This window comes from Staurois parvus, unplaced genomic scaffold, assembly GCF_062004578.1.
Source record: "Staurois parvus isolate SC_StPar_1 unplaced genomic scaffold, SC_StPar_1.0 ptg000430l, whole genome shotgun sequence".
Lineage (NCBI taxonomy): Eukaryota > Metazoa > Chordata > Amphibia > Anura > Ranidae > Staurois > Staurois parvus.
The window spans coordinates 1,722,851-1,735,833 of NW_028318226.1; the positions used below are offsets into that span (position 1 = coordinate 1,722,851).

At 43.6% G+C, this 12,983-nt stretch overlaps 2 protein-coding genes across 4 annotated transcripts in view; one reads left to right on the plus strand and one right to left on the minus strand.

Moving 5' to 3' along the window:
- The window catches only part of TMEM134 (transmembrane protein 134), a 62,404-nt gene extending 62,118 nt beyond the window's left edge, over positions 1-286 (minus strand). The window contains exon 1 of one of the 2 annotated variants that reach the window (XM_089687574.1): positions 193-286. The gene's annotated coding sequence lies outside the window, so the exon portion shown is untranslated. Of the gene's footprint in view, positions 1-163 lie in introns of both variants that reach the window. The other variant, XM_089687575.1, reaches the window with a different exon arrangement.
- Positions 1-12,983, plus strand: part of AIP (AHR interacting HSP90 co-chaperone) — a 23,369-nt gene continuing 10,386 nt past the window's right edge. Inside the window, exons 1-3 of one of the 2 annotated variants that reach the window (XM_089687571.1) lie at positions 1-144; positions 5,417-5,596; positions 12,491-12,679. In XM_089687571.1, coding sequence (XP_089543697.1) covers positions 5,495-5,596; positions 12,491-12,679 — 291 coding nt within the window. In that variant the 5' untranslated portion in view covers positions 1-144; positions 5,417-5,494. Of the gene's footprint in view, positions 145-695; positions 845-5,416; positions 5,597-12,490; positions 12,680-12,983 lie in introns of those variants that run through there. The other variant, XM_089687570.1, reaches the window with a different exon arrangement.

Below are 12,983 nucleotides of genomic sequence, written 5' to 3' on the forward strand. Positions count from 1 at the left end.
CCCCTCCCTGGACTGTTCATAGTGGAAGTACTGGATCCTCAGAGACGTTTATAAACAACAAACAATGCAAACATATAAACAGAGGAAGTCAGGGACCTGTCTGTGCACCAATACAACCCATCACCCACCCCCCACTCATCATTGGTAAGTACTGGCCACCTACCTGCCTGGCCTCCTATAGGCAGGACATACCTCTGTGTACAGCTGCTTCTCCCTCAGCCTTGCCTCTTCAGTGGCAGACCTCCATTCCAGAGAGATCCCAGCTCCTTACTCCCAGCCCCGCCCCTCACATCTCCCCTCCCCCAGGCCGACAAAACTTCACAAAAGAAAGTTCACAGCCTGTCACGTGACACCCCCACTCTCGCCTCCCCGCCACCACCCCGCTTCACGTGACCCTTGCCCGGCTCTCATTCACCTTTATTGACAGAATAAGAATTTGAGTCAGTCCCGCTTTATTTAATAATGGTGTATTGTAGCCGAGGACTTCAGGTTCTGGCCTTGATAACAAATGTTGTGCGACTACAGCCTTATGTCACCGGCCAGAACACAATGCAGACAAGAGGAAGGGGTCTATGCTTGCATTACATTCTGGATTATAATATGCCGAACACACATCCGGCGACCGCTACCATACGAGACCGGCGCATTGCGCTGATGGGGAGTGCGCATGCGCAGAGGCACTGCGTTCCGCTGGCGATTTGCACATGCGCCTTCTTTGGTCTCGGTGGAAACGTGACGTCAGTGAGTGAACATGGCGGGGGTTGTAGCTGTGAATGAGGGGATCAGAAAACGAATCACCACCCCGAGTAAAGCCGAGCTGTCCGATTATCGGGATGGGACGAAGGTGGGTGAGAGGCCGGCGGGGATCCGTGCTCAACTCTGGCTCAATTCTACCCTAACAATTGCATTGTTGTCATAGGATTCTGAGTGTCTCTGTTACATTGTTGTCATAGAGTCCTGAGTGTCGGTGTTACATTGGTGTCATAGGATCCTGAGCGTCGCCGTTACATTGGTGTCATAGGATCCTGAACTCATAAAAACCGCACTGGAATGCACATGTCCTTATTTAAATTGAAGAAAGAGGGGAAAAAATTAACTGGAGTGCGTCAAAAACGTGCATGCGGAAACGCACCTGGACTGTGTGAACCGGCCCTAAAGGATACGTTCAACTTTGGGAACATGTTACATTGTTCTACCCGTTTTTTGGCTGACACTTGTATCATGTTCCTGCAACTATCCCCCTGATCCCTGTCCCTGTCACAGGATCTTCTCCCCACACCTGCTGTCATAATTTTGAAAAGAACATGGCTGTGCGGGGCTCCGCCCACACGGCTGCGTCATTCATTCAGAGAGTTCTGAGAGTAAATGAACTACAAGTGACAACAGTCTTTGTGGCTGACAGCTTGCAGTTACAATGGACTGCGAGGGTGATGGTGGAGCGCTCTAGTAGTCCATTGATTGCTCCTGCCTGCCTGTACAAGGTCCGGAGCGACAGCTTACACTGACAGTCTGCAGGAGCCCTACATGACACCAGTGATCTGCCAGCTGGAGCAATGCTTCCCAGGCTCCTAAAACAAAAAATTCTAATCGTATATATAGTTTTTTTATCTGCAAAAAAGTGCATTTATTATTTTTATAAAAGGTGAATTTAACCTTTAAAAGCCTTTATAGGTTCCCAGTTTACCTTCGGTTCACATCTGTGTGGGTGGTGCTGCTCCTGGGACCCGCACAAAAGCCTGCAGCTGCACCACCCACACAGAGGAATACGGGACCCATTAATTCTAATGGCACGCCTCCTGCACTGGAAATCGCAACCGTATTGGGATCCTCAGTTTCTGTGTGGGCTGCGATTTCCAAAGTAGTGCAGGGACTTCTTCCCTGCGTGTCAGGAGGCACGGGAGTCCATTCAAATGAATGTGCACTCGTTCCCGCACAAATCACGACCCATACAGATGTGAACCAGAGCTAAGAATTACACATGAAGTTGAGCTAGAATTACCGCTCTCTCTCTGTGCCATCCAAAGAGATACCTCACTTGTGTAGCGTGATTATCGTATACATATGCGCACAGGACCAACGCATACGTTCGCCTTTGTGCACGAGCATTGCGGGGACTAGGGCGCTTTAAACATTTTTTTTATTTGAATTTTTTAAAATCACTTTTATTGCTATCACAAGGGATGAACAACATAGCATGGGTCATGACAGGTCCTCTTTATGGAGAGATTTGGGGTCTATTAGACCCCCCCTCCCCCCAAGGCAAGGCTTGGGCTGGGATTGCCTGCTCAGGGGGTGGTTTGAGTGAGTCAGGAGGAGTATCTAGAAATAGCCCAGCAGTAGCAGCTTGCCTTACAGCTGACTATATCTGATAAGGATGAGTCATTCGGTTTTCTGCTGTTTGCTTCTTGAGCTATAGAACACTGTACACAAGAGGCTGTTTACAACAGGCAGCTAAGGTCATCTGTTAACCACATCAATACCAGATGCTTTCACCATTGTCACACTTTGACGATTACTCAGTCTTGAATTTTTTTTAAATTATTTTTATGAAGCAGAGCTTTCTTTTGGTGGTATTTAATCACCAGTGGGTGTTCTATTTTTTGCTAAAAGTGCAAAAAAAACCCCCAAAATTAAAAAAAAATGCATTTTTCTTTGTTTCTGTTATAAAATTGTGAAATAACTAATCTTCCTTCATAAATGTAGGCCATAATTTATTCTGCTACATTTCTTTGGTAAAAATGACCCAAATCAATGTGGCAATAACCCAATCTATTTCTTTACATACTAACATCAGAACAGTGTAGTGTCACCATAGTGACACTGTACTACTCTGGGGTGGTGATGAGGATTGTTTTTTTTTTTTTTTTTACATCGATTGCCTATAACAGTAATGATCACTGTTATAGGCAGTCATTTTTATGATTAGTATCCATTCATTCATCATGTACGATTGTGAAAGCAGTGATTGGCCATAGCTATCACATGGCACAGGTGCACTGCGATTGACCCTGTCTGTACCATGTGATCACTGTGGTCAATCACAGAGATCAACACAATAGTACACTTTGACTATGAATGAAAGCCCTTTATTGTGTACAATTGTCATGACTGATCACAGCGATCACATCTCGGAAATACCTTGCAGCGCTGCTCCAGGATCCCTTCTGCACTTACCTTGTCCTGCGCTCCCGCGATGTCCCCCCTGCAGTGTCCCTGGCAATGTCCTCTGGCGGATGCCGGCATCTGTCTTCCGGGTTCCGTTCCCTGCGACGTCAGGACATATGGGGACGGAACTGGCAGGAAATTTAAAAATGTCAAAAAGTGACATTCACTAAATACACTAAAATAACATAGTAAAACATTACTGTATCAAACTATTTCACATACATTTTGTCCCGAGTGCTTTGTTCTGTGTCCTCCCTGCATTTTTACCGTTCTTTCTGCCTGGAAACTGAGAAACGTCCATGGCGTCCAAAAAGCGTCCCTTTTAGGTCAAAAGCGGTTTTAGACCAGCTAGAGAACAGCGATAGTAAATTAGAACCACTTTCAGAATTGAGTGATAATGATTTGCGGGGAAATTTGTCATCAGACACTGAAATGATTTTGGACTTTGCTCAGTGATGTGCGAACTTGGCGCTATATTTCAAATTTCAGTGTTTTTGGTTTGATTATATTTAATTAAAATTATTATTATTATATTATTATTTTTTATGATTATTTATTAAATTATAATTTATGATTTTGTGTTTCAAATTTTAACATACCCGGAATGTTTACTAGACTCTTGTTCGGACAGATTTCAGTGAGTTATTCCTAAAAATTACAGGCCTACAATAAAAAACTACATATTTCCATGCAAAAAAAGTACCGCTTTGAGCACAGAAATATGGACATAATCAGACCGCTAGGGAGGCTACTGATGGCTGTAGAATTCACCCGACAGCAGGGAATTCTGATTACTGACACAGAAGTGGCCTGCCCACTTACCTAGCAAATGACCGTTCTGGATGTATAATATAATATCTTGCATGTTTTTTGCAAATTCTAATTTCATACAAATACTGTATTTTTTGTTACATAAGATGCACCCCCCCCCCAAAAAAAAAAAAAACATGGGGGAAAATGTCTGTGCTTCTTATTGAGCACCTGGCCAGGTTTTTCCGCCGCCATGTTAGAATACCGAGCCTGCCACTCGGCTCTTCTGTGCTCCTCAGTCCTACCTGTTCCTCGGTTCAGCGCTGTACTCTCTGTCTTCTCTCCCTGGTGCCGGCATCTTTACTGTGGGCACCTGGCTGTGACACCTTGCAGCTTCACAGCCGGGTGTCCATTGCACATGCGTGAGAAGCGATGCGCTCTGTGAATGGTCCGGCAGTCTTCTGGGACCTGTCACGTGTCCCAGAAGACGGGGAGGGAGAACAACTCTGCGAAAGTGGGAGAGGGTAACTGTCAAATTCGGGTACCCGCTGCTCCCCAAAGGTCTGCAGTCTCTGGTGGTCGCCTGTACCGTGTCTGCAGTCTCTGGTGGTCGCCTGTACCGTGTCTGCAGTCTCTGGTGGTCCCCTGTACCGTGTCTGCAGTCTCTGGTGGTCCCCTGTACCGTGTCTGCAGTCTCTGGTGGTCCCCTGTACCGTGTCTGCAGTCTCTGGTGGTCCCCTGTACCGTGTCTGCAGTCTCTGGTGGTCCCCTGTACCATGTCTGCATTCTCTGGTGGTCCCCTGTACCGTGTCTGCACTCCATTGGTTCAGAATATTTTTTTCTTGTTTTCCTCCTCTAAAACCTAGGTGCGTCTTATGGTCAGGTGCGTCTTATGGAGTGAAAAATACGGTATTTGAGATTGTGAACTTCAAAGACGAAATCCAGGGATACATAATAGACACAAATGAATGCAGCTCTGTATCTATTTATACATAATCACATTTATTTATAGTCAGGCAAGTATCTGACTTTGGCTCGGTATTGGCATTTTCAATCAGTGCACAGCAGGGCTCAGACTGGGGAAATGAGAAGCAGCACAAGGAGATTATTGGAAGTGCTGTAGTACAAGGAGCATGCTAATTATTGGGGTAGAGGCGAATGACAGCGAGTTGAGCTCATCAATCTGCTGCTTCTCTTTTTACTGTCCAATCACAGGCTGAGGGTGGGGAGGAGACCTGTAACTATTACTGAACTGCAGCAGAGGTAAATCAGGTCTCCTCCCCGACCTGTGCTGGGTGAATCACAGGACTGGATGGACTGAAATAAAAATCCTTTGGCAGGCAGAACATCTATTATGCAATATATGTATTTCATCTGTGCATTTAATGGCTTGCCTAAAGTTCTGCTTTTATCAAAAAGAGGACAGAAAGTCATTACATATTTCTTTTCAATGCTACATGTAATATCCACAACATCCTGAAACTCGTGTTTGTGTTTACAGGCCACCTTCCACTTCAAGACCTTGCTGTGCGATGAGAAGCGTACGGTGGTTGATGACAGCTCCAACAGAGACAAGCCAATGGAGCTGATAATAGGCAAGAAGTTCAAGCTGCCTGTATGGGAAACCATCATTCGCAGCATGCGGGAAGGAGAAGTCTCTGAATTCTTGTGTGACATGACGGTATGGAGTGGATTCAATTATAATAGTTAATGTCTAGAAAAAGTAGCATATGACCACCTTTTTTTTTAAATTTTGTTTTCTTTTTTAAAATTAACAGAAGGGACCGTGCTTACATTAAGTCCTCATGCACATTTGACGTTTTTACAGCGGCTGTTTTTGTCTTTTGATGTTTTTTTCTACAGCCAGTAAACCCCCCCAGTTTGTTATCCTACAGTCAGGTCCATAAATATTGGGACATGGACACAGTTCTAACATTTTTGGCTCTATACACCACCACAATGGATTTGAAATGAAACAAACAAGATGTGCTTTAACTGCAGACTGTCAGCTTTAATTTGAGGGTATTTACATCCAAATCAGGTGAACGGTGTAGGAATTACAACAGTTTGCATATGTGCCTCCCACTTGTTAAGGGACCAAAAGTAATGGGACAGAATAATAATCATTAATCAAACTTTCACTTTTTAATACTTGGTTGCAAATCCTTTGCAGTCAATTACAGCCTGAAGTCTGGAACGCATATATATCACCAGACGCTGAGTTTCATCCCTGGTGATGCTCTGCCAGGCCTCTACTACAACTGTCTTCAGTTCCTGTTTGTTCTTGGGGCATTTTCCTTTAAGTTTTGTCTTCAGCAAGGAAATGCATGCTCAATCGGATTCAGGTCAGGTGATTGACTTGGCCATTGCATAACATTCCACTTCTTTCCCTTAAAAAACTCTTTGGTTGCTTTTGCAGTCTGCTTTGGGTCATTGTCCATCTGCACTGTGAAGCGGCGTCCAATGAGTTCTGAAGCCTTTGGCTGAATATGAGCAGATAATATTGCCCGAAACACTTCAGAATTCATCCTGCTGCTTTTGTCAGCAGTCACATCATCAATAAATACAAAAGAACCAGTTCCATTGGCAGCCATACATGCCCACGCCATGACACTACCACCACCATGCTTCACTGATGAGGTGGTATGCTTAGGATTATGAGCAGTTCCTTTCCTTCTCTATACTCTTCTCTTCCCATCACTCTGGTACAAGTTGATCTTGGTCTCATCTGTCCATAGGATGTTGTTCCAGAACTGTGAAGGCTTTTTTAGATGTTGTTTGGCAAACTCTAATCTGGCCTTCCTGTTTTTGAGGCTCACCAATGGTTTCCATCTTGTGGTGAACCTTCTGTATTCACTCTGATGAAGTCTTCTCTTGATTGTCAACTTTGACACACATACACCTACCTCCTGGAGAGTGTTCTTGATCTGGCCAACTGTTGTGAAAGGTGTTTTCTTCACCAGGGAAAGAATTCTTCGGTCATCCACCACAGTTGTTTTCTGTGGTCTTCCGGGTCTTTTGGTGTTGCTGAGCTCACCGATGCGTTCCTTCTTTTTAAGAATGTTCCAAACAGTTGTTTTGGCCACGCCTAATGTTTTTGCTATCTATCTGATGGGTTTGTTTTGTTTTTTCAGCCTAATGATGGCTTGCTTCACTGATAGTGACAGCTCTTTGGATCTCATCTTGAGAGTTGACAGCAACAGATTCCAAATGCAAATAGCACACTTGAAATGAACTCTGGACCTTTTATCTGCTCATTGTAATTGGGATAATGAGGGAATAACACACACCTGGCCATGGAACAGCTAAGAAGCCAATTGTCCCATTACTTTTGGTCCCTTAACAAGTGGGAGGCACATATGCAAACTGTTGTAATTCCTACACCGTTCACCTGATTTGGATGTAAATACCCTCACATTAAAGCTGACAGTCTGTAGTTAAAGCACATCTTGTTCGTTTCATTTCAAATCCATTGTGGTGGTGTATAGAACCAAAAATGTTAGAATTGTGTTGATGTCCCAATATTTATGGACCTGACTGTATGTGTCTATGCACACATAGACTGTAATCCACGTTTTTTTGGCTGAAAAAAAAAACCTCAGGACTAGTGGGTTTCTAGAGGAATATTTTAGTTGTACAAACACTCTTAACGCGGTAAATCGTGGCAAACCAGCGTTTTTGGACTTTTTTGGGAAGAAAAACCATCAAAAACGTGGCTAAACGCTAATACAAAAACACTATAAAACACTGAAAAACACGTTTTTAACATGCCTTTACACAGCTAAGGTTACCAGCATTATTAAAATGCCCAGTGTGCATGGAGCCTTAATGGGAAGTATCCTTGTGCTGGTGCCGACTTTTCAATAACACCCCCCATACACCTGCAGCCATAATCTTCCAGTGCTGTGGGGGTTAATACGAGCACTGTGCCTGTCATAGGCACTCATAGGAGCTTTAGTAGCTATGTGGTTAGCACTTCCGCTTGGCAGTACTAGAGTGGTTGGTTCGAATCCCAACCACAGAACCACCTGCCTGGAGTTTGCATGTTCTCCCTGTGCCTGCGTGGGTTCGATCCAAAGACATCCTGGGAGGTTAATTGGCCCTAATATGTATATGTATGAATGTGAGTTAGGGACCTTAGATTGTAAGTTCCTTGAGGTCAGGAACTGATGTGAATGTATAACACCTATGTAAAGTGCTGCGTAAATTGACAGCGCTATACAAGTACCTGGGATAATATTAACCCCTTGTCGCCAAGCATACGCAAATTAGTAGCCCCACTGGACTGAGCTTTTTTCTGTGTGGCTGCTAATTTGCGTACCTATCTTTGTGCTGGGAGCGCACCGCACGGCATGCTCCCAGCACAAAGACCGGGGTATCAGTGAGAGCCAGATTCCTGGTCACATAATCGCTTCTAATTGGATATCACAGTGATCAGTCACTGTGAAGCCCGCCTCCCTTGTTTTCTCTTTCTGAATGGAGGAGAGAGATACATTGTATCTCTCGCTGTCCTTTCAGAGAGAAAAAAAAATAATAAAAATACCTAGCTCAAGGTTTGATCTAGGTCAGTGCCAGTGTTAGTGTTTGTGTCAGGGTCAAAGGCCAAGGTCGGGATTTTTTTTTTTTTTTTTTAAATTAATATCAGTGTCAGTTTTTGGGTTGTTCTTTGGTGGTTGGTTATGGTAGTAGCAAGAAATACACAACTAAATTAAATTTATTTTTTTTTTACTATTTTGGGCCAGTTTTCCTTTAGAAAAATAATCAGGAGATATCCATTACCATTTACCACCAAATGAAAGCCCAATTTGTCCTGCAAAAAAAAAACAAGATATAACTTGCCTGGATGTACAAGTAGTAGTAGTGATCATCTGTACAGTTTTGCTAACACATGTCTAAGTTGCAAAATTGTGCTTAGGCTTTAGGATTTGTTTTAAGATTCATAGTACTTCTATGAATGGAGGAGTGGGGTGGAAAGAGCAGGCATAGTCAGCACTTTTGGTGTTTACCTATCACATGTGCAGGACTTGTAGTATTAACCTGCGCTGCACCAGAGAATTATGGCTGCTGGGGGGTATGGAGAGCAGAGGACTTTGGATTTCAACTAGCACTGCCGGGACCAGCACAAGGAACACTTCTCATTAAAAATTAAATGATTTTAGGGGGCTGAGGTGATTTTGTAACAGAGAGAGAGCACATTGACAGAGAGAGAACATTGACAGAGAGAGAAGGTTATTTGGATGTTGCTTCTCTTTTACTGTCCAGTCCCAGGAGAGCATTGTGACAAAGCTGTGTAAATATTAGGACTAGATGGGAAGAAATTCAAATACTTAAAGGCATTACAATCCTCCTACCCATACCTGGTGTTTTTCACCTGCATAAGATGTGTATTGATCATATAGTTTCATGGTTGGTCTATACCTATAGCCTTTAGTAGAATACATTTTCACATTCCTGTGTCAGATGTTTTTGTTTGTGCTCACCATGAGGCATGCTGCATGGCACTGCAAAAGTTAATGCATGACTTCTTTCTGTAGTCTAAGAACTGACACTTCCTGTGTAGAAACTATATATCCCACAATCCCTGGGTCTCTCCGTTTTATTTTTTTGCAGGTAAAACTACTAATTAGATCTGAAATGAAGAGAAAAGATGTGTTTTTATCACATTAACATTCTCACATTTGTGATGCAACATGGAGAAATGAAGAAATGGCTAGGCATGCTTTGGACACGTAAACCTTACTGTAAGCTTACACCTGTAGGCACAATGAATATTTCCTAAATGTGCACCATTTAAGGAGATATTCTGATTGGCAGTAGCCAATGATGTCACTGGTGCATGCGCAGCGATGCTCTGCATTCAGGAGCACAGAGTGTGCCGTGGAATGCAGAGCCCTATGCCGTGATTGTAACTCCCGCATGCATGCACAGGAGTGATGTCATCATGGCCTGGCTAATCAGACAGCTGGATTGTGCAAACCTAGAAGGAAAACCAGGTAAAGATGACAATGCACTGCTGGTGGGTGTTGTTTCCAAGGTAATTCTGCCATAATGTGCTAGTATGAAGTGCATACTAGCATATTATGGCATTAAAGCAGAGTTCCAATCTACTTGGCACTTCAAGCACCCCGATGATTCTCTTCAGCTGTACTATATAATTAGGGCAGTGTTCAAAGTGTATGGCTTTTGCTTACTTGTAAATATGGCATTCCTCAGCAGGATCCCGGCAGACAGGCAGTGGCCATTACTGGGGTGGGCATTTGAGGCCCGCTCCTACTTTCTTCTGGGATTCAGTGCTGCTGACTACCTAGCATGCACCTCCCGATTCCCACCCTATTGTTATGGCAACATGTCAATCAATCCTCCTGATCATGTCACTTTTTGTCAAGAAAAATACTGAGATTTCACCAATAGGTTTCCAAAAGACAAGATAGACGATGCTGATATCCCAAGAGTCCTAGGGAATCGCCAAATGACAAAATTGCCTAGGCGGTCGGACCAGAAGTGCAGAATACAGATGGCAAAAAAAAAAAATATCCCATTACAGACTGTTATGTGGGGGGCATTGTGTGGCAAGGATCATGAAAGAAAGGGTGAAACTACGCATTAACCTGCAGGGGGACCCAAATTTTACTTTTTTTAATTTTTACCTTTACTACCACTTTAGGCAGGTAAAACAGATCCCATATATACTATATTGCAAAAAGTATTGGGACGCCTGCCTTTACAGGCACATGAATTTTAATGGAATCCCAGTCTTAGTCCTTAGGGTTAAATTTTCAGTTGGCCCACCTTTTGCAGCTTCAACTCTTCTGAGAAGGCTGTCCACAAGGTTTAAGAGTGTGTCTATGGGAATGTTTGACCATTCTTCCAGAAAAAGAATTTGTGAGGTCAGGCACTGATGACGGACGAGAAGGCCTGGCTCGCAGTCTCTGCTCTAATTCATCCCAAAGGTGTTCTATCGGGTTGAGGTCAAGACTCTGTGCAGGCCAGTCAAGTGTGCAGTCATGTTGGAACAGGAAGGGGCCATTCCAAAACTCTTCCCACAAAGTTGGGAGCATGAAATTGTCCAAAATGTCTTGGCATGCTGACGCCTTAAGAGTTCCCTTCACTGGAACTAAGGGGCCAAGCCCAACCCCTGAAAAACAACCCCACACCATAATCCACCCTCTACCAAACTTTACACTTGGCACATTGCAGTCAGGCAAGTACCATTCTCCTGGCAACCGCTAAACCCAGACATGTCGATCTGATTGCCAGACAGAGAAGCGTGATTCACCACTCCAGAGAACACATCTTCCCTGCTCTAGAGTCCAGTGGCAGTGTGCTTTACACCGCCGGATCCGATGCTTTGCATTGCACTTAGTGATGTAAGGCTTGGATGCAGCTGTTTGGCCATGGAAACCCATTCCATGAAGCTCTCTATGCACTGTTGTGCTAATCTGAAGGCCACACCAACCGACAGTTGGTGACTTTTGCACACTGTACACTTCAGCATGCGCTGACCCCACTCTGTCATTTTACGTAGCCTACCACTTGCTGGGTGAGTTGCTGTTGTTCCCAGTTTCTTCCACTGTGTTATAATACCACTAATTGTTGACTGTGGAACATTTAGTAGCAAGGAAATGTCGTGGATGGACTTATTGCACAGGTGGCCACCTATCACGATACCACGCTTGAATTTACTGAGCTCCTGAGAGCAACCCATTCTTTCACAAAATGTTTGTAGAAGCAGTCTGCATGCCTAGGTGCTTCATTTTATACACCTGTGGCCATGGAGGGGATTGAAACATCTGAATCCAATGATTTGGAGGGCTGGCCCAATACTTTTGGCAATATAGTGTATGTATTTCATGTATGTACAGTAGTTAGCTGTTTGCGTGGAGTTAACTGGTCAGTTTAGTGGGCTGCTCATTTTTAATTACAGGATAGCTCTGCAATAGTGTGTCAAGTGGGTAGGTATGGAAAGAACATCACAATTATCCACTAGAAAGTCATAATCTGATTAGCTAGCTACTGAACATCAATTAATGAATTATAAGAAAATTTAGAAACGGTTCACACTAGAACACGGTGCGAGAAACCCGCGATCCATCCACATTGCTCCACACCACGTTCAGATCGCACTGCCCTTGTGATCTGCAATGGGTGTCAGTTCAGTGTTAACGCCCCAAACGTAGGATGCAATCGCACTGCATTTGCCTGCACTGCATCGCCTGCTACAAACTGACCATGCAATCTGGTTGCAGCGAGTTTCTAAAATTGGTGTATGCACTACTTTGGTGTGATTTGATTTTGAATGGGCTGAAATCGCACTTCACTAAATCGCATGTGCACTATCAATCGCACAGGAATGAGCACCATAGTGTGAACCTAAGCTTAAGTTACCGTTAATCATTGAATATCACAATTACAACTCTTGATCTATGTTGGATCCTTTTAATTTATCTTACAATCATTTTACACCTTTTTCTCCAAGCAGGTGCGTGTTAATGTATTTAGTTAATAAGTGGCATATAAAACGAGTTAGGATGGTTTAATACTTTCATACATATGGTAAATGGCCATTGTCTTTTAGCATGTGATCGATTACCCACAAGTCTCCCGTAGTCTGCGTCGGATTGCAGCAGGACAGGATCCTCGTGAAGGTCAGAGACATTGCTGCGGAGGGATAGCACAGCTTCACGACCATTCCCTTGGATATGTCGATTTGGACACACTGCAAAAAGATCCTCAGCCCTTAATATTTGTCATCACCCTTTTAAAGGTAGGACACTTTTCATGCCTTTTAAGAAATATGTTAGTAGTTGCATACAGTAGTTACAACACTGTCATATACTGCATAAGAAAGTACATATACTATGATTGTTCTGCCTGTTTTGTTGTAACCCCACCGCATCTTCTGTATGTCTGTTTTGAAAATTTCAATAACATTTGTTGTAAAGCACTGCACTGCATCTGTTGGCGCTATATAAATTGTGTATTTATTATAATAATCAGAAAAAAAGTGTTCTTTCACGACTTAAGGACTGTGGATGGGCAACCCGTACAGGCACAGCGACTTCCCTGTA